The sequence below is a fragment of the Rhamphochromis longiceps genome, linkage group LG11 (assembly GCF_057381845.1).
Source record: "Rhamphochromis longiceps isolate RC_006_pf linkage group LG11, R_longiceps_female_GT1.1, whole genome shotgun sequence".
NCBI classification, from domain to species: Eukaryota; Metazoa; Chordata; class Actinopteri; order Cichliformes; family Cichlidae; genus Rhamphochromis; species Rhamphochromis longiceps.
The window spans coordinates 22,969,617-22,991,997 of record NC_140567.1 but is presented as its reverse complement, the minus strand read 5'-3'; the positions used below and the strand labels follow the sequence as shown (position 1 = coordinate 22,991,997).

At 43.4% G+C, this 22,381-nt stretch overlaps 1 protein-coding gene across 2 annotated transcripts in view; it reads left to right on the top strand.

Moving 5' to 3' along the window:
• The first annotated feature begins 390 nt into the window (after window positions 1–390).
• The window catches only part of efna4 (ephrin A4), a 35,394-nt gene continuing 13,403 nt past the window's right edge, over window positions 391–22,381 (top strand). For both annotated transcript variants that reach the window (XM_085423003.1, XM_085423001.1), the window contains exons 1-2: window positions 391–929; window positions 20,762–21,060. In XM_085423003.1, the coding sequence (XP_085279129.1) occupies window positions 805–929; window positions 20,762–21,060 (424 nt within the window). In that variant the 5' untranslated portion in view covers window positions 391–804. The remainder of the gene's footprint in view (window positions 930–20,761; window positions 21,061–22,381) is intronic.

Genomic DNA, 22,381 nt, shown 5'->3' with positions numbered 1-22,381 from the left:
GTACTTGAATGCACCACTTCACCATACAGTGTTGGCCTACTTGGGGCTGTACAATAAGGACTGAAAAGAAATTTCAGGAGAGGACAAAGGACGCTTTCTTTTTGTATCAGTCAGCTGCTTACCTTTGAGCAGACACCCAACAACAAAAGTGGTGTTTGCTGCTGAGTAATGAGACTGAATAAGTGAAACTATTCGGTCCACTAAGAAGAACCCAGGTTTTCCTGAAAAACTGGAACAGTGACAATCTGTCTCCCCACACCAGTGGGCGCACCTCCCAAGGATTTAACTTTGCGCTGCAGTACAATAACATGGCCACACCCTTGTTGAGTGATTGGCCTAAAGTTTCCCCGGCACCGCCCTCGGCCCAGCGCATCCGCCCTTCCAGCGTTCCGTAGCCTGTTGCTGCCAAACCATCTGACAGTTTAAATTTATATTCTGCCCTATTACTGTACTCGAATCCCCAAGCTTTAAAGTCAGTCTTTTTATTTTTAAGTCATTACAGTGACTAGAGCTCACTCTTAAACCACGATGCGCAGTGTGGAGACGCGCTCAGCAACGTTTCTCTGTGGTGGTGCACACCTTCTTTGCAGCCTGTAATTGTTAACTTTTTTTTGTGAGGGACATCACTTCACGTTGTTGCATCATGGGAAGCTGCAGCAGCAGTTGACGCTAAAGTGTGAGTTTGTTCATGAGTTGCTGAAGCTCCTGAAGAAAGTTGTTCGCGGAGCTCCTTTGCGTCGGGTCTCGTCACCTGATTTTGCGCACCACTCCCAGCCGGTGCAGAACCTTTCCGCAGCGGCCAGGATGGGCACCTTGCTGTGGACACTCGGAACTCCGCCTGCTTGGAAAGCTACGATTGTCTTCTTCAATATAATATCAGCTGTTGTGGCCAAAAGGCACACCGTGTTTTGGAACTCTACAAACACAAGGTGAGGAGGGGGAGTCTATGCGCGTAATGACGCTTCTCTTGGTACAAAACGAGAAGGCTGTTTTATTTTCATCACTAGTGACCAAATAAATGTTCACTGTTAAGGGGTCCAGATTTGGTTTAATCTACCAGTTTAGGTGAGAATAAACATAGCTGGTCTGAACTTGCACTTTCATGCCATTGCACAACATCTTTAATGATGCCTTGTGAATGACTCAGGCTTTAGTTGTTTAAAAGAATCTCAACTATGTACCAGCTCACGTCAATGTTTACTTAAATGCAGTAGGGAGGGAAGCAGGTCAAACCTGCACCAAAAGCTATCAGGCTGTTTCCTTTAAATCAAGTAGTCTCAACTCTGTGAGTACAGTGGAACCCTCGGTCCACTTGAGAGAGACCTGAGTGATCTCACCTCCTTGCCGCAGCCAGTTATCTTTATCATATTGACCACACTCTAACCGTGGCTTTCACCTGTCTGCTGCTTCTTGGAGTTAGTGATTATGCTACTTATAGAAAGGCAGAAGTAAGGGTTTCTTCCTAAGTGTTTGTTCTGAATAGTGCCCTAGATAGCATTCTCAGGACACAGGTGTATATTAAAGTCTAAAGTGCTGCTGTGCATAAGCGAATATGTAGTCAGGTAAGGGGAAGCTGTGTGTGTGTAATGGGTTGATTGGGGCCATTAGCCAGGCAGAGTGTGGCTCACCTGCTGATCCAGGTGTTCCAGTGCTTGCTAATTGAAGGTTTGAGGTGGGAGGCCTGCAGGGCCTGACGGGCTACTGCCCACCAGAACACATTCGCGACTCTCTTACACGTTTTTCTAGACTCTTGCTCTCTCAGAGGCCAGAGTCCCCAAACGCTCTTTCAGATGAACGACCTTTTTACTTAGCCGTTGGCCACAGAGACTGCTCTGTCAGTAACTGTTTTATCTTTATGATTTTACATTTGTAGATGCTCAAAATCTGACAGAAATGTGACTCCTGGGACTATTAATTTCCCCAAGAGCTCCTTTGTCTAGGGGGCAGGCTCTTGTAGTGGAGGTTATACCCGGTGTGTGCATGTGGGGGAAAACTCAGTCATGTAATTGGGATCTGACAGAAATGTGGTGGACAGAAACACTGAGGATTAGGAAGCACCTTCTTGTTCTCCAGAGATTCAGGGATGAATGGTCACAGCCTGTGGCATGGCCACACAGTCTGCTGCAACACCACGCAATCACAATGCCATCAGCATCACGGTGGAGAGTAACCCACTGTGGCAGAGAATCACTCTCATCAGCAACACCACCCAATCACAAAGCTATCAGTGGTGCCGTGATGCTGCACCAAGTCCAGAATCCCCTGGGTTTACCACAAGGATTTTCCTCTCCTCTCCTCTCCTCTCCTCTCCTCTCCTCTCCTCTCCTCTCCTCTCCTCTCCTCTCCTCTCTCTTCATTACCTCCCTTGTTACAGCCTTCTCCTTTCATCTTTTGTCTGCACTCCCTCACTCCTCCTTCTCCTCTTTATGTCTCACAACTCCCTCCAGCCCAGTGATGGATATTGGCTGTGTGATTAGTTGAGCTTCAGTCATTTTCCCATACCATATTTTCTATTAGCTGCCAGCCAACGAGCCAGCCAAGTTGTCCTGAGGCCTGTAAATGCAGCCAGGTGAGGGGAAGAGGAGCACAGGGACACGAGAGCCGTGATTTTGTTGGATCAACGTAGCAATAAGAGAGCCAAAGACTGCGTCTGACATTCTGAGCACAGACAGTCAGAAAATAACCACGATTGGCTTCCTGCTTTTTTTTTGTCCGCAGTGCTGCAACAGATTACAGTGTAACTGTTATTAATAACCGTGTAAAACCTCTTTTTTTTGACATTTTCAGCATAACTTTGTGTTATTTCATCCATTCCCATTCTACATTGCCTTGTTTAACATCTTTCAGCTCACTGTTGTGGCTGAGATTTAGTTTCAGTGCTTTGATTCTTGCTAAAATGGCTCTGGTAAGTCCATCATCTTTGGGCTACCTGGGCGACACAAAACCAGCAGCAGGTCAAAGATGGTGACCAGAGGTATACTAAGTAAGAGAAAAGCCTCGTTTTCTTTTGGAGTTGATGAAACGGGACTTAAAGAGAGTTAATCTTGGATCATCATTCTCCATGTTGCCAGACGCATGACTTGAGATACACACTAACATTCCTCTGTAAATGTTGTAAACACTATAGCTTTACAAGCTAAAAACAGTTCATAGTTTTGTGTAGAACTGGCTTTGCTTGATTTATTGGTAAAATATTGATAATAAATTTGACCCCATGCACCAACCTTCTTTGGAAATGTAAGAAATTGTATTTTGCACATTCATGAACTAACAATAAGTGATTGAGTGTATTCATGGCAACATTATTCCTGTCACATGTGAATCTGGGAAAGCATCTAAAGACTAGCTTAAAACAAATGCTTAAGCTGCTTATAACAACTGTAGCTGGTGGAAAAACGAACTCTTTTTAATATGAACGACAGGATCCCATCTCTGGCCTTCACCTTTCCCTACAACATCTAGATTTATAGTTTTAATGAAGCAAGGGCAGTGAAGTGGAGACTGTAGGGCTTCACTGCTCTGTTCTTTGCTGGCTAATATGCTTGTAACAAAGGCTCAATGAAACACTTTAACTGGCACACATTTAGCACCCCCTATATTGAAAAATGAAGCTCTGAAATGAAAGTGATAGACTGACTGCGGGGTCGGCGTTGAACATTGCAGAATCGGATACCCCTGCCTCTTTCTTTTGTGGGGCTCCAGTGGTTCGATCGCCCTCTTTTATGATTTTTTATGAACACGGTTTACGATCGCTCTCCATTTTATAACCGTGTCTCTCTCAGAGCAATAGTTCCTTATTAGAAGAGAAATTATTTTTTACTTCCTGGAGCAGTTAAAGGTTAGTATAATAATATAACCCCAGTGCTCAAAGCTTGAGTGTGTGTGTATTTGTGAGTGCTGACAGTTTACCTTAGCTCCCCCCTGAGCCACAAGCTCAGACTGGTTTATTGGTGTATTCAGCTTCTTCTTGTGTTCCACGGAGAGCTTTTAAACCTGTTGGGCCAAACACGTTGACCAGCCTATTTGCAGATACAGCTGTGTCTGCTTTTTGCGCTGCATGCATCCTCATAAATTCGCTCAGGAGCCGTCAGGAAGTTTACTCAAAGCATCAAAACTTTAGGGATTGAATTACACTTCTTGGGGGACAAGAAATGGCTTGAAAGATTGGGCTGCTCATACATCTGTAACGAGAATAAATGTCACCCATACCTGGAGCTTTAATCACCTACTCCATTTTCTGGTTCTTGGCACTCACTTGTACTATTGCTTTCCCTCCTATCTGCCCGGAGAGGATGAAAACTTGTTGCAACAGTTCCCCTGGATCACAGCTCAAGCTTCAGTCTCTGCGTGCCAGCTCCTTTGCTTTCTCCGCACCCCAATTTTTTTGTTTCTGAATTTGCGTAGAGGCAGACAAGCGTAGTTTTAATTGTAAATGACATTAACATTTAAAACCCGCGACAGAAACATCGTAACCAGTTTTCCTTACCTGCATCCTCACTTGCTCAGACTTGAACTCGCTCTGAAAGTTTGGACACAAACTTAATCTTTATAAAACATCAGACCAGACCCCTCTGAGCTCTCGCGCTCCCTCTCTTTTTTTTTCTTTCTTTCTTTCTCCCCCCGTCTCTCACCCGCTCACACAAAGACCTAGGGTGAGCTCTAAGCCAGTGAAGCATGTTTAAACGGGGCATGAGGTGATGAATATTTGTATTGGTTTTCTGTATCTTTATTGAAAGCTGCCCTCATAAGTCCTCCGTGTAATCTCTGCTCTGTTTATGCATCATTTCCGTCTGTGTGCACTTGTGAATGATCCAGTTTAAATACCAAAGTAAATCACATTCTGCATACCATAGCTGCACTCACGTACACACACACACGTAACTGATCTGTGGGATTGCACAAACAGACGCATGCAATATACAGTAAAATAAAAGCAGATAAGTTGTAATTGTGTCTTGTCAAGGATGATGATTGCACTTTTAGACTGATTTCTTTCTTCTCGTTATTTTATTCCTTCATCCAGCGATCTGTCTGCATCTATTACCCCTCTGTAGATTGGACATGCAAATGAATACGTTCCTCGGATTGCTTTCTCTTCTCTCTGTGTCTGTCTATGTACTAATCTCTATCTTCCCCTGGTAAATGATTAACATGGAGAACCTGGCTGAACTATAATCAACAAACCCACAGTGAGGTAATTACCACTTTATTCCCGGTCCTGCTAACAAAGCAGTCCCCCTCTCTCTCACTCACTCTCTCACACACACACACACCACACACACACACACACACACACACACTCTCTTCCTCGTTCTCTGAATATCACTTCATGTCTCTCTCTCTTTCTCATCTGTCATAGCTGCATCAGTGTCTCTCTCCCTTCTCCGTGTCAGTGCCTATTGTCTGACTTCGCCGCTGCGCTGTGGTCTGTGCAGATATAGAACCGCCTTTGCGAGTGCAATTGTGTGCGTTATCTGTCTTTGTAAATGCGCTTTGTCTGTTTGTTTGTGGTATCGAGTCTATTATCTGGAGGTAAACTGTGGTTGAGTTAACTTCTGTGTACACTCGAGCTTCTTCATCTCTGTCAGAAAACAATGCAAGGCAGTGATTTTTAGTGATTTGAATGCCTGAGAATTGACGTTGGGTGTCGTCGTTGTTGTTGGTTGAAGTTCATTTCACTGGAACAATAGCTCTGTCAGAGGTGTGTGCGTGCCTGTGTGTGTGTCTGTGCGTGCAAGCTTGTGGCTCTTACTGGCTGGTTAGCGTAAAAGGGAAGTCTTTGTTTCCTTGAAGAGATGCAGTGTGATAAGTGTAAGTTCTGGAAAAACAAAACCCAGAAATGCACGAGGATACCCAGCCCCATTAAACCACTCAAGGCTTTGATTCATTTCTGATCTTGCACATAATTCATCTGGGTTGTTTTTCTTTTTTGGGGGGGGGTTGGAGGTGCTTTTGTCTCTTTTTTTTTTTTTTTTTTTTTTTTTTTACTTTTCTCCAAACTTCCCTTCATCTCACAGCAAGTAGTGAAAATGGTTTAACAGGAAAAATCGTCTGTTCCGGTCAGCAGTATGTAGCTGTGGGAACATTTACCAACAGCCTCGCATCTAAATAGGTCATTGTTTTGTTTCCACTCGTTAGTTGATTTTAGGTGTGACTAAAGTGTTCGAGGAAAAAGGCGTAATATTGTCTGTGGATGCTTGGCTTTTTTTAAGGTGGGGCTTGCAAATAAGAGTATTGTGCAACTTTGAAATGCCACATGGCCTAACTATCTCCAGCAAGTCTTTCCAGAAATATTTAGAGGTATCTACCACACTGCTTCCCTCACCTTTCATGTGTACATCTGTGTGAAATCAGTAATCCTCTATTTCACTGTTTAGTGATATACCTTAGAATGAAACCAGCATAATCGTTGCACGACAAAACTAATCTTTGCATTTGAAGTGAACGCTGAGATACACATGCATAGGAAGACTCGAGCACACTGTGCTGAAAATGAGGTTTGGGGCCTAGCAGTGAGGATGTCTGTATTAAAATGGATCAGATAGTCACAGTGCAGCTTGGAGCAGTCGGAGCAGACATGGTGTACAAGCATGAAAGGACGGCCGCTCTCTCCTCCTGGTCAGGATATTTAGTCAATCGATACCAATTTAACACCCAGATATTATCGCCGGCTTCTTGCATTATCGCTAGACTGCATATGGACCCATCTCTTTCCCAATTTCTCTCCCCACGCTGCCCTGTTTCTCTGTGTACACACATACATCAATATTAGGTTGCATTAAGCTGTAATAAGTTGCATTGTGTGAATGTCTCCAAGTGGGGTGGAACAGCTGTGGAATGAAATGAGGTTCAGTGATGTCTGCAGCTCAGTTGGCACGGTGCAGCCCAGCTTTGGCACAAAATGGCTGCTGTGGCGCATGTGTGTGAAGAGGGTGGTTATGGTGGTAAAGGGCTGTTGGTGAGCACTGAGCAGGAGCGCATTCATTCATTCACGACACACAATGAGATGTCATTGTTGTAAGTGTCAGGCGAGCTGTGTAGTCCTTTGACGTACAAAACGCCAATTAAATTGGCACGCAAGAATTTGTAAACTGTGGGAAACGCCGTCACTCTGAGCTTGACCAAAACAAAGCAATCTGCTCGCTGTTTGGCCCATATGTGCATTTTCGAATATTTCATTCTCATTTTATTACGCGTGCAGGCAGAAACGCGTCCGCATGTACCTATAGCCTCTCGCTGTACTCTTTCTCTCGGCTCAGAGATCCTGCCAAGAGGCAACTTGGGAATTCCCGCTGACAGAAATTGAATTAGTATTGACCGAGGCAAAGCAAAAGGCTGTAGCTGGAATCAGGATTATTGTACCAGACAAGGTCCTCACTACCAGGAGGGCACTGAGACATGTTTGCCATCATATCTCTATATTCTTTAAGGATGCTTAAGTACATTCACTCCAGAAGTGTTTCTTGATAATTGCTTAGATGTTCACACAGAATCTCCAAGCCAGTTTCCTAGAAATTGCTCCTGCTTTTGTGTGTGAAAGCTGTGCTTTGTGCGTATTTCCGTGCAATGACTCACTTGTTTTGGTCACTAATTGAGAGTCACAGTCATCAGGTGCAGACAGGACAGCCATTTTTCTTGCAAAACTCTAACTTTTTGCCTTGTTAGCGGACAACTTTTGTGTTTTCATCATAAATCTGCGACTTCAGGAGTGCTTCTCTCATGTGTCACATAACCAGTAGAGGAGTAGAGGTCTATGGGCTTGATGTCTTTTTAAAAGTCTTAATATTCATGTGTTTGATTTTAACGCTGCAGTGTGTCACTGGATTAAAGTAAAGAGCCCCACAAATCTGTCTCAGGTTTAAATCCTCTCTTTCACGTGTCACAAAGTGTCTGCGAAGTGGTGCTTTTAAGCTACATTTATTACGATTTGGGGAAATATCATAAATGTGCTTGATGTAATAATAATAAGGCACTCTGGCGTTCTGTCGTGGGGGGTGTATAATGGAGGATTTAAAATAATTTTCTTTTATATAAAAATGAATTCTGTTACAGAATGTGTGAGGAAAATGCTTAAAAGCACAGAATAGCATAAATTCCCATATTCTGATTACGGGGAATGTTTTGTGCAAGCTGCTAACTCGCAGCTTTTTGATAAGTATTAGCAATTATGTATTCTGGTGGTGTGTATAAAGGATTTTTTTTTTTTTTTTAAAGCTATAGGTGTGGCTGTGTACACTTTATCTACACACAACAAAGAAATCCTTAGATTTAAAAAGATATGTAAAGGGGTGTGAACATGTGTGTGTACTTATGGGGTGTATGTTTCATTTTTGCTCTCTTTTTATAGTTGTTACAGAAAAGTTTCGAGTAACACTTTCAGCTACACATACACAAGTATTCCTATTTCCTAAAGCCGCTTTTTATCCCGTCCTTTGAGATTTCCAGATAGATCACATGACAAATGTTGTGCTGTGTTGATATTATGACTCTTCTGTATTATTAATTTATTTATTTTTAGGAGACTTTTCCATGGTGGAACAAAAACTAATATTATTTTGGTATTGCCTCCCAGAAGTGTGGTAGCACAGCATACTGTGCAGCGCTCCCCCCAGTGATGTAAAACACGTGCAGAAACATTTCGCTTCTGTTTCTCTTTGCGCTGCCACACACACCACAAATGAATATACACGCTGCCTTGCCTGCTTCATTTTTTTTTTTCGTCAGCCCCGAGAGATGGTAAAAACATTAGACCTGCAGTGGAGAAAAGTGAGGGATAGAGAGTGCGTTAAGGAGACGATGGTAGTGAAAGAGTCAACAGATTTCAACTCCCAAAACAGCTCAGGGAGGCCCCCAGGGATGGAGGGATGAGGAGAGAGGGAGAGAGGGAAGAAAGGATGTCAGCAGGTATTACTATCACTGTCACAAGAAGGCGTGAGGAGCAAACCCTCTCTCCACCCCTCCCTCCACACACACACACACACACACACACACACACACACACACACACACACACACACACACACACACAGGGGCTTACTCACACACTCACCGTGACGCAGCCATGTATACAGGTGTCGTAGAGAGGCTCACACACGCTACCGTCACCCTGCCTGCATATACGCTCGCTCATGGATGCTCGGACTCTGGGGAGAAGCCACGTAGGGACCACGCTGCGTTTAGACCTGACGCTGCTTTCAGTTTGCGCTACAGTCTTTACCTGATTGCCACCGAGACATAATATAATAACACATGCTTATTAAAGAAATAAACACCAGCAATTCTTTGAGGACTTCACTAAGATGAAGATATGGTTTTTGTTCTGTTTTGTTTTGTTGTTTGTTTGTTTGTTTTTGGGGGGGGGGCATGTGCGTGCATGCAGACAAGATTTGCTTTTGTTGTTGCAATAACCTGTACCACATGATTTTTTTGGGGGGGAGGGGGGGTGCAGTGATGCACAGCTTGATGCTTGTCTCCTGGTACTCTGACTGCTATTTTTCTCTCCCTTGTTCCTTTTTTCCACCTCTTTCCTCAACATTTTGTTCCAATGAGATCTTTTATTTATGAGTTCAAGGAAATGTGGGCTTTATTTTTCAGAATTCCTTATTTGATCAACTCTGCTATGTAATTGTAGCTATATAATTGCCATCGGTTAACCCCCTACTGTGTTCACTTTTTAAATGTGCACAAGCACATATGTATCTCTTAATAATCTGTGTGTTATTAGTTTGGTATCTCGCCATGTTGTGTTACTGTGCATAGCGTGGGGGGGGAAATACTGTGAAAACCAGCTCAATTTTAGTTATGCTTTATCCGCCACTTAGTTTTTTAAGGGCTTAACTTGTGTTTTCTTTAATCCTTTAAGTAAACTTTTATTTTTTTGAATCGTTGATAGTCTAGGAGTATCGGGAATGGTGGTTGCGTTTTGTGCTGAATGGATGGAAATAGCTTTGTCCCAAATCTCCATAGTTGTGGCCTTGTAGCAGTAGAACTCATGAATCTCATTGCTCCCCTATTCAGCTGGAAATGGAGTTCTTGTGCACGGTGCGCTTCTCAAAACACTGTAGCAGATGCTGCGCGTTTATGATCGCAGACTTAATCTGTGCGTTCCCCTAAAATACACCCGGTGACAAATGCCTAGTCATAAAAGCCGCAAAATCACTCACTCGCTGCGTTTGTTTATTGCATTTATCGATGTGATGGATTTGCCTGCAGAATGGAAATTTGGTGAGGGCCTTGTTGTTCTTCATCAAAGGTTCATAATTAACACCTAAACAAGTGAGTTTTTGTAGTATTTGTCGCAGCGCGTGTCGCTTTGCTGTTAAGAAACAAAGAACACTCACCCACAGTCACACATACCATGCCTCCTGTGTGTTAATCTTGTAATTTTGGGTCATTCTGGTTCATTACTTAAAGTAGCGACCAGTCATCTTTAATCCCAAATTAATCAGTTAATCCCAGTCCAATGCCAGGCTGTTATTAGCACCACGTTAGCCTGGCGTCTGCACCGCTTCTCTTGACCCTCACCATTTCCTTCCTTTCTGCTCCTAAATCCTCACCACCACCACCACCACCCCTCCTCTTATTGTGTCTGAACCTTTCATCAGTGTTGTGGAACACAACTGGCCCCTCTAAGAAATTCAGAGGCATCCGGCTTCAAGGCAGACTTTTAAATCAAGCTAAGTGTCAAGAGTATAAATTTTTATTTCACACTCTCGAGCTCATGTACTTGAGCTAAAAATGCTGTATATGCTCAGTTTAATAAAACATATTCAACAGTCTTATCCAAACCCTAGCCGAAACCCCATGCAGACTTGGCAATAATGTAGTATTTTTGTTCTCGGCTCTTTTGATTGTATCGGGCTCTGTAAGTGTCCTACCCCTGGTGGGAATATGTGTTCATGAGTGTGAGGGGCAGGGTGGGGCAGGGTGGGTGGCTGTGCGTGACTAGAACAGGACAAAGCTGGCTGCCTTGAGGGGAAATAAAGGGGACCCTCCATACCCCCGACACACAGAGCGATATGAATCTTAACCGTTGTGACAGAAAAAGATGGAGAGGGAGAGAGAAGCGTGGATCGGCTGTGATGGTGGGAAGGGAGAGGGAAGGGGGCAGTTTAGACTCCTGGGATTCCAAAGCAGTGACCGTGAAAGTGCTTAGATAAACAGAGAGGGAGGGAGGGCAAAGTGGGTAAAACGAGGATGGAAGAAGCATTCGGAGGAAGAGGAATGGTGAAGAAGGTGTAGACACACTGACTGGTGAAGGAAATGAGACCTGCTTAAGATGGGGTGAAAGACAGAAGATGAGAGTGAAACCAAGAATAGAAGTTTCTAAATAAGTTCACCGGGAGACAGAGACTGAAAGGGACCAGCTCACTCTATTTACTCCTTAACTCGTATGCCTCTCCAATCCTTCTCTCTCCATCGTCTCCCTTCCTCTCCTTCCCTCTGTTTAAATTATTCAAGCCTGTTGGTTGTATTAGAGCAGGTTTCCTTGACATGTCTTAACTGTGTATGTATGTGTGTGTGTGCATGTGTGTGAGTGACAGACAGAAAGACAGCTCTAGGCCTCCAACTGGCCATTCCTAAGGTAACAACCACCAAATAATCAGACACTGGGAAAGTGAGAAGGAATGCACACCTGGGATAAATGGACTAGGCTGCCTATCCAGCATTGACCTTCTCATCATGGCGAGGGAGGGGAAAAAACAGAGTACACAAATGGGAAAGAGTGTCTACAGCATCAGAACTGTGACCTACTTAGTAAATGATGGATTCTTAAAGCCAAGTCTGATTTATTGGCTGAGTGTATGTGCTTTATGAGCGCCCTTTTCACTATATTGAGTGCATCTGAGCAAATGTGTGTCTATGGGGTGTCGCTTGCATGTCCTCCTTAACCCACTTACACAGGTGGGCTGAAAGACCCGGGGCTCATGTAAGTGTAGTTAAGTATAGTTAAATAATAGATGAGAGTGTAGAGGGTATACTACAAAGACTGAATGGAAGAGAAGAAGTCAGTAAAAAAAATTACAAAATATTGGTTTAACAATGTTCGTTTATGCAACATGAGAAATGGCACCAACAGCAGACATCATCACAAAAAAAAACACATTCACTCCAAATACTGCTACAAAAATGGGTCACATTTGATTGAATGCCAATTTAGAGCATTTGAGTTTCATAAAAGTGGCACAGAAACAGAACCTTTCTATAAAATTTCAAAGCAGCCTTCACCTTCAGAGTTGTCAAATCCTCGTTTTATCATTCAAAGGACAGACAGAAACTCAGAATGTATGACAGCCTATGGATGCGGACAGTGACGATCCAACTATGGAGTCATTCTGACTATTGTTTCCATTTTAAACACATGTGTATAAAGCAGACTAACAGATACTTTTTCTTGTTTTTTTTTTTAACTGTTAAGAAGCTTGCCAATGTGCCCTTTTACAATGCACCGTACAGTCTATTGGCATGGCAACACTGGCAACTCTGTATAACAAACCTTTTTATAGTCCATTTACTCAACTTTAGCATGACGGTTTCTGAATATAGATGGATCTGTCTGCTCTGGAACTGTGCAAATCCAAAGGGCCCAGCCAGCAATACATAAATATTAGACACATGATGTTGACACAGCAGATGAGCCCAGCTGCCACTTTGTAGCAATACGCTTTGATAGATATTATAAATAGTTTGAATCATTGGTCTTGGTGTCCACCCATCATAGTTGTCATTGTTCCCCACCTCTCGTCATATGTCATTCCTGTCAGCGTCTTGGCGGTGAGGTACTGTAGCTAGTTTATGTGTCTGAGCCTGGCACCTGTACAAATCAGCCCTGTATTTATTCTGCAGCTCCATTTAGACTGCAGAAACATGGAGAGCACTCATTACTCTGAGGTTTAGGCTGTCCGACCGAGAGATGCAGGAAAAGGACGGCTAGAACGACGGATGGATGGGTGGGGCGTTGGCTTGGAACCAGTCCCAGCTCCAGATTGGTGGTTGTCCTAGCAACGGCACGACTGACCTTATTTACCCCCCTTTGTACACCCCCTTTTCGTCCATGCACTCTGCTCTCGTCCCGTGCACATTTTTTTTTTTTTTTTTTAGCCGTGCGCGCGCACACTTTCACCATCACTCTTCTCTTCACGAGAGCTCAAACTCTTCGCCTTCTGCCTCTTTTCTCCCTTACACTAATCTTAAAAGTGTGGCCGCTACCGCTCAGGGAAGGTGAGAGAGTGGAGCCAGACTTTTAGCTGCTGCAGCGCTGGTGGGTATAGTGAGGCAACATTTCGCCATACACTGTTTCTGGCCAATTGGTGAAAATTAAAAAGAAAAAGGACCCATAGACTGCCAGACTGCACTCTTGGCCATTTATGCTGTAGACCGTAATTTCATACCTCAAAGGAAAAAAATCACTGGAAAGCTTATTTTTGGATCAGACTGGACCACACATGGCGAGTTGTGCCCGTGTATGAGAGAGGTCTGTCACAGAAGGGGATGATGGTTTCTGCAGACATCCTGCCATATCAAAATGGCTCCGATGAATTGGTTTCCATACTGATGGGTCCTCTGGGCCTGAATTGGGCAATTTTCTTCAGCTCTGCTGGCCATAGCTATGCATCCTGTTGTGCTGCTGAGTCTCATAGAACAGACACATATACACAAACTGAAGAGAACCTTTGCCGTAACAGGCAGAAAATAGACTCTGTCTTTACCTAAGGCTGAGAGTCCTTTAGGCCTGAAGCAGCAAGGCTGTGTGTTTGTGTATCTGTGTATTTTATCAGTGTCTGGGAATTGATAGCGAATGTGGTTCCATGAGGCAACCTGCTGATTCACACAGTTTGAATGAGAAGTGAAGAGGTATGAATACCCTGTGCCTTCTGGTCATTTAATAGAGCCTGGAGGGCAGGAAAGGTGCAACCAATCACTTCATCTAGTTTACTCACATATGCACACCCACAGCCATCATTATAAGCGCTTACATACTCATATTAAAGCACAATGCAGTGTATTTGAACATGTGGACACACATATCCTTTTGAGGACGGAGGTTTTTTGCCTGGGTGATGACACAGGAATTTCCTGGGAAATGTTGAGCAGTGGTGGAAAGCCACCTAGATCCTAATGCATATTAATGCAAAAGTGCTCAGAACTTGCATATGAAGATAAAACAGACAGAGACAGGAGGGGGAAAATGTAGCAGGAAAGTTCGCGCAGCACTCACATTTGGAGATTGGGAGTTTGTAGAAAAGCAAAAGGTCTGGTGGAGAGGAGAGCAACACTTCCTGCTGACCTTGAACAAAGCAGAGACACACAAATGCATACACACTTGTGTAGAGGCATACCAGACAGGAAAGGGTAGATAAGCACGGCAGCTTATTTCCCTTAAGTCTCTCTTTCCTCTCTGTGAGGAGTGGTTGATCAGTGTTTGGCCACAGTTTGATGACACTGAGAATCTAAAGAGGTGGGGTTTGCAGAGTGTTGAGGATGTGGGGTGGTAGGAGGGTTGTTTAAGGATTTCTGAGCCAGCTGGGCAGGCGGGGTCGTGGGGGGGGGGGCCCAGATGGTCAGAGGTGGGGGGGTGACATCCTTGTTTGTGTGCGTTGAGGGGAGTAAGCACCAGGTTAGACACAACATTGGTGTTTGGGCTCTGGACACAGTAAGGCTTTGTGTGAGCATGGAGGGGGGCACGGCTTTGGGAACGGGGGGTGGAGGGGCCCTCATTCTGTTTTCTTTTACGTTTATGTAAAGAGTAATCGACTGGGAGAAAGGGACATGGTGAACAGCAAGGTTAGAACCAAATTCTAACAAAAAGTATTGAGTATCAAAGTACTGCTCAATCTGCTTGAGTTTCTTCAAGAAGTTTCACCTCTCAGGCTTCTTCAGTTGTTACTGACTGGGAAGGACTCCCAGGCATCCTCCAAACCAGTTAGATAGAACTGAAGAAGTTCATTTTAGATATAACCTACCATGACCCAGCTGACTGAGAATCTCCACAATTTCCTTTTGAAAATAGGATAGCCTGTAGAGTAGGAGTTAACTGAAGCTTTGCAGACCTCAAGGAAAGACTCTTCAGTTATCTGGCTCATTCCCTTTTCTCTACTGTACTGTCTTTGGGCTCTCTTTGTCATGAAATCTCCCATACTTTCCATCAGTTGAGCTGCATTGCAGCTCGTCCTATAAAAGTCTTCCCAAAACAGACATATTAACTTGAAAAATGTATTGGTATTAGTTGTGCTCACTTTCAGTCATCTTTCATGTCTTCTGTAATCAAATCTGTCTCTAGTAGCAGTTAATTGTGATTCAGTGCCTGGTTGTTATCATTTGGTACCAAAACATATTGAAAAAAATCAGTTTGTAGAATGACATTTAGCAGCAATAACTTGAAGCAATAATTTTGGGCATGACTTTATCAGTCTCTCACATCATTGAGAAGGAATTTTGGTGTTTAGTTCTTCGAGGTTTTTGGGCATTTGTTCATACACAGATCTCTTAATGTCCCATCAAAGATTTTCAGTCAGGTTGAAGTCTTTAACTGGCTTTAATTAGGCCATTGCAGCACTTTTCTTTTCTTCTTCAGTCATTTTATTGTAGATTTGTTGCTGTGCTTCGGATTATCATCCTGTTACATGACCCAATTTCAGCCAAGATTTGGCTGTCAGACAGATGTGCTCACATTTGACTCTGGAACACTTCGGTATACATGATCATGAGTTCATGATTGACTCAAGAACAGTGAAGTGCCCTGGCCCTGTGCCTCAAAACAAGTCGAAATCACCCCTCCACCACCATGCTTCATAGTTGGTATGAGGTTGATGGTATGATGTGTTTGGGTTTCTGAGAGTTTTGGCTGAACATCTCTGCTTTGGTGTTGTCTCTCCAAAGCCTTCACATAAAGACCTAAGCTGTGTTGCCATGTGACATGTAGCTCTTTGCTTTTTGGGTTTTTCCTACAGTTTCTGTGGGCATTGCATGGGCTGACCTTGGGCTGATGGGACAACCACTCCTGACTAATGCTCAGTAAATCAGGATTAGCAGCACCTGGCTGCTACTTACTTTAATTCCGGTGGGGGCAAAATACAGGACTACATGCAGCAATGCAAAAATCATTTTTACATGACTGTATGTCTTTGTGAAGCCGATAGAAATTAGAAGTAGACTGTATGTAAAAGATGCATTTTCAAATTCCCGTTTTAACCCTTTAAAGTCTAAAACAATTGCCGGGAAACGTTATAAAAATGGAGTGCTTAGTGAACGTGTTGATGGAAAAAAAAAAAACTAAAAATATATATATATATATTTTTTTTTTGCAAAATAAAAATATACATAAATTTTAAAAAAAATCCATAAGTAGCCACACCCTAAATATTAGCTCAATTCATTGTTTTTGTTTGTTAGTTTGTTTTGTTTTTGACTGTTTTTGGTGACTTTGGTGGTTTAAGAAACACTGGAATTATTTTTCAGACTCAGAGGTTCAGTCCATCTTTTACATACAGTCTGTGGGTTGATTACATATTGGGTAGAGCTAATTGCAGAGCTGCTGTGGCTGGTGGGGCATTGGTAATATTTTTCCGTATTTCAGGTTTATGGGTGAGCATCTGACCACATGCTGTATGGCATGGCCATAAAGCAGCGGCTCGGGTTTGAGTCCGACCAATCCTTTGCCGCGTGTCTTCCCCTCTCTCTTTCCCCGCTTTCCAGTCCACCTCCACTGCCACTATCCAATTAAGGCAAAAGCCCAAACAAATTTCAGTATATTTCAGCCTCTGCATCCTGCTAAGCAAGCTTGTCAGATAGCTCATTCGCTAATGAGTAAGTTTGCCTGAGAAACTTTGTATCATCGACTCCAGTGTCAAAACTGACTGCAAATTCTGTACTTAATGGAACAGTTTATGCTACAGCAGAGTACAGTTGCATTAAATTTTATGGTGCAATAAAGCCAATATGACTCCATGGGTTTCCATTCCCTTCAAGGTTATGAGTCGCAAGACAGTTTGTAGCTGGTCAAGAGTACAGTGTTTGTGTTAATGTTCATTAACAGTAACAATAATTAAAAACTATGACAGTCATTATGGTTGTATGTGAATATTGAAGTTGCGTTATTCATTTTGAGTAATGACTCACCTTGCACCCACTCATCTTTCATCATCAAGGTGATTTCCCACCCATCGTGCAATGCACAAAGAAAAGAAAAAGGAACAACACTTTAAAAGCGTATCTTTCTTGAAAGCACCAAAGATCTGTGTTACTACAGTATCCAACATGAAGACTGAAACTGTGTCACGCTATGCCTAGCCAAGGTAGGGTGACCATGGCGTGCTGTGCCTAGTCAGCGTAGTGCCCAGAGTTAACAGTCATCCTGCTGTGATTGGCCAAAGAAGGAGTGAAGCTAGACCAAGCCTTCTGGCCTCCTATTGTCACCTGAAGGAACCAATAAGCTTTTACTAAGGGCTTTGTTTATTTAACCTACTGTACTCTGACTGTATATATACATTTCCTGCATTCATTCGGCATGCACAGTACAGTGTAAGTATGTTATTAGCATTTTCATTATAGCAGAATATTTGTATCCCCGGTGTTTATGTGAAGTACTTTCGTTAAGTGCTCTAGTATATTCGAGATGCATAGCATGCAGCTGCTGTGCGTGATCAAGTATCCTTTCTGTATTCCTGAAGCTGTGTTGCAAGATTGTTGCTCCTTTAATTATTCTCTCATATTAAAGGATCAAAGGTCTCTGCCACAGTGAACTCCCTGCATTTCATTATTATCGCACACGCACACTTTTGCCTTTGTCTGCACACATTTACATGGACACATCCGCAGCATGTCAGCTATGTTCAGTCTTTCAATTCCGCATTTGATTTCCTGTGATTATAAAGGGATAAATGTTGGTCTTTTCAAGTTCTTCACTGAAGAACCCAGCATGTTATTTTTGATTCTGCTCCTCTGTGAGATTTTTCTTTATCAACCACAAGCTTGCACCAGTCCTGAGAAGGGTGTCATTGATAGCCCTGTGGCATGAGGGACAGAGCATGTTTTATTCTCCTGAAGTACTTTCATGTCCTGGTGCTTGTGAACATGTGTTTGTGTGTATTCCCGCCAACGTGTGCCAAAATGCAGTGAGTGTGTGTTCTGTGCCTTTTCCCTCTCCCTCTAGACCCAGCCAATCCTCTTTGTTGCTTCCATAGGTTTCTCCCACCGATAGGCTGCTTCAGCGCTCTGTTCTATGACACCCACAGCTCCACAGTGCTCCCATGATGCCCCTGTGCTGTCACCACTCTGCTGCATGGCAGCTGGCAGGAGGGGAGGATGCTGAGTGTAATTAGGGCGTACCCAAGCCTACTAGGACCAGAGAGGGGGGGTGGAAGAGGCAAGAAAGAGGGCTGACAGTTTGACATCAGTACAGCACACCAACTCTGTAATTGCTGGCATACATATGGTGCAACCCAAGGTTGCAAGGTTGTGTGGGGTAGCGAGTGGGGTAATATGGGATAGAGAGAAGTCAAAAATAGGAGGGAGAATGCAGGCTGAAGAAATAGATGGAGGATGGGTTCACGTCATCCAGAGCGGAGAACAACAAGGGAGGAGATGGAGTAGAAGCAGGGAGTAAGGAAAAATGCGTAGTGGGCTTTTGGGTGGGGAAAACAGGACCTAAGGAATGCAGAAGAAGCTGGAGCTGAATGACATGTATAGCAGGGGGTGCAGCATGTTGACACAGCACACGTCTATTATTCTATTATTACATGCACATACACGCACACACCTGCACACACACTTCCACAGCTGGCGCACCTAAGCAAACATTTCTCTGCCCCAGAGGGGCTTTAAAAATCACCACGGGTAGTATGAAAAGTAAATGTAGTGTTGTGCTTGTGTGTATGTGCTTTTTTTGCGTTAGCGTTCTCTTAATTAGAAATTCAAGTGCTTTTCTATGGCTGTAATTAGAGCGCACAGGTAATAGAGCTGTCGCACATAACTGCGCACACAAACACACGTGCACAGAGGGGATATTGATCAGGGGAGAGTGTGTGTGCGCGTGTGTGTCCTGAGCGAGGGATCCTGATCGATGGTGTCCTGTCCTGTGGATAGATTGCCAATTCTGCACGGTCGCTATTGAGCAGGAAGCAGCTTTGGTGAGATTTGCCTCCAGGGTCTCACCTGCATCCCCAAGACACACACACACACACACACACACACACACACACACAGTCACACATGCCTTTCTGTTTTTGTGGTCTCACACAGAAATACACACCTGCTGCACACGTGCTCAGCTTCAGAGTTAACACAACGCTCATTTCTATTCTACTTTTTGAGCTTTGGCCTCCTTCTCGCCGACACTCTTGTCATTTCTCCTCTCATTGCTCCATCCATCTTTGATACTCTCTGCAGATTTGTTGGACCGTCTCAGTCTCTTGCTTCCTGTCATTTCTATCCGTTTCATTTTGGCTTGCATCACTTCTGTCTCATCCTCCTCCTTCTCCACACTGATTTCTTCCTCTTATTTATTCTTTTGGTCTACTCTCTGTCCGCCTACTTAACTTCAGAGTACTCTGCCGTGCACCACCACCGCCATCCCCTCCCCATTCCACGCTCCTTTTCCCTCCCATGTTCCCCTTGACTGACTCCCAGCACTCCTTCCTCTCTCCTCCGCTCTGTCACCCCTCTATAAAGACTCCCACTGACGGACCTGAACCTTCTGCCCAAGCCACATTCTGCCCCTCATTCTTTGCTCCTGCACTCCATGCGAAGAGGAGACCAATTAAAGTCCGTCTCCTCTCTTCTTCCACTCCGTTGTTCTTCTCTCTGTGTGTCTGCACTCAGGCTCTCTGGGGTCACTAATTAAAACACTTTACTTTTCTCTTTACTCCACTTTTTGCACCTGTATGTCCAACTTCTTCCTTTGGCTTCTTTTTAAACATATTTTTGTTCCAGCTTTTCTTCATCCTGTCTCCAAAACTTTCTTTTCACCAACCTCCTGTCTGCCTGTGGGACTCGTCTCATGTCTCTTCATCACTCACAGGCCTTTCCTCCATTTGTCACACGTTTCCCTTCCTATTTCTTGTCTCCCTCTTTGTTCTTTCATGAAGTCTTATGATATCTTTATGTTAAGTTAACCTCTCTTGCTTTGTCTTACATCTTCTTCCCTTCTGACTTTATTCTCATTCTTTCATTCACATATTAGCTTGTACATGGGAAACTCTTTATACTGCGGGCTGACAGGAAGTCAGAATCCTCGCTCTGAAAGATCGCACATTATGCAGCTGCTCTGTCCTAATGATGCTGTCTTGTCCAGAGTTGTTGTTATGCCAAACTCCAGTCAGCCTTGACTGACATGGTTGTACATGCACATGCACATCCGCTTACGTTTGTACACACATCTATCTGTCTATCTGTGCTGTGCAGTGGGAGAGTGGAAAGGAGAGGGAGTCGAGTTTATTTTACGCTGAACTCCCCTCAGTGGTCTTAATTAGCATGTGAGGAATTTTTGCTCTCTCTAGCTGACACTCAGCATCGTCACTGGTCCAGAAGTGTAGCTGTAGCATTTGAATCCCACCAAATTCTTGTATTAAAAAAGATCAAAATGTTGTTTTATTGCCTGTCACAAGTGTTGGATGTGCATTTGGAAAATTGTGGAATTCCTGTCCTTTCTCTCGCTCTTTCTCTACGTGTCTGCAGTCTATCACTGCCTCCCCCCTCCTTCAGTCATGTATCAGTCTCTAATTGCTACATGCAGTATTAATGCCGTTGTCGTTCTTCCTTCCAGGTTAACAGCAGGTGATCTGTCTGTCCAGCTGAATTTCAACGATTACCTGGACATCCACTGCCCCCACTACCCCAACGAGGAGGCCGTGGGTCACGGGCAGCCGGAGACCCTTGCCCTCTACCTGGTGGGAGAAGAGTCGTTCCAAGGCTGTGTAGAGACCAGGGGGGCCATCAAGAGGTGGGAGTGTAACACCCCTTTTGCTCCATATGGACCAGTGCGCTTCTCAGAAAAGATCCAAAGGTTCACGCCCTTCTCACTGGGGTTTGAGTTTCTGCCAGGGAGACACTACTACTACAGCTGTGAGTAGATGATGTGTATGTTTTTGTGTGTTGGGAGAGGGTAAACCGATTTAGAGAGTCAAACATATCACAGCTTGAGCTCAGTGTTATATGAAATTTTCTGACATGCCTGATGTTTGATGATCAGTCATGTGACAGATATAACAAATAGATACACCGTTAGGAATTTTTTGTATGGCTGCTAAATAACTAACTTAATTGTCTGATTTTTAGAGATATCAAAAGTCAAACATGTCTTAATATGCAACAATTTTGAAGCTTATATGCAGACAAATCGGTCTGCAAGTTGTTGTTGTTATTTGTTGCTTTGATTCTTGTCAGTTTCCAGAAATATGAATAAATGGATACAAATTTTTCCATTATATCAGTGCCCTGAGATTTTTTGTCCAGCCAACAAACACCATCTGATTTTTAGTTTAGCATAAGAAGAATGTTGCTTTGAATCTGAAGTATTTAATATTAAATAAATGTTAAGTATTAATATGAGTTAAGCATCTAAAATCATTAGTATTAATCATTATTTTGTTTCTATCTAACTCCTAATGGCACATTTCGGGGCATTTCAGCACTACAGTTGGCATTTCAGAAGCATCGATATGGTATTGATATTAATTCCCAGCCTTTGTCACGTGATTATTTAAATAAGATCAATAGTATACGTTTTTGCTGCGCATAATCTGTCATCATTTTTATGATCGTGTTTAAGTGAAACAATGAATATTCGCTCCAGCTCCTTACACCCTAATAAAACAGCCCCAAAAGAAAAAGAAATCTAAATATTTAATGTTTCAGTTCATCAGTCTGTGCAAAGACACCTGTGCAGGAGATGATGTGGCGGCCAGAAAGCCTTATTTAAAGGATAAAAAGGTTTCACTGTTGCTTAAGCCAACGTGTTTTTTATGAGTGTCGGCAAACTGCAGCTTTCTGAATGCCATTAATGTTATCCATAAATTCATGCTGAATGACATTAATATGATGTTTTCATAAACCTGTAGGCTGTTGTACAATTTAAGTGATGGTTTCTCCGTGACATCCTCCTGCAATCCTCTCCCCTCACTCATTTATTTCAAACCACTGGAGGGAAAAAAAGGGAGGGAAAGATACAGAAGATGGCTTAGTGGCTGTAAAATCAGTTGCCTTTTTTTTTTGCTTGCTTTTTTACAACTTCTGGTGTAAGTCCAAGAGGAGGGAGGGCATGAAACGAAAGCAGAAAATGAAAGAGTCAAGCGAATGCATAGTACGGAAGGGTGACAACAAAGAGACAAAAAAGTGTAGGTGGAAGAAATCGAGATCAATACACGGTGACAGCGAGGGAGGAAAA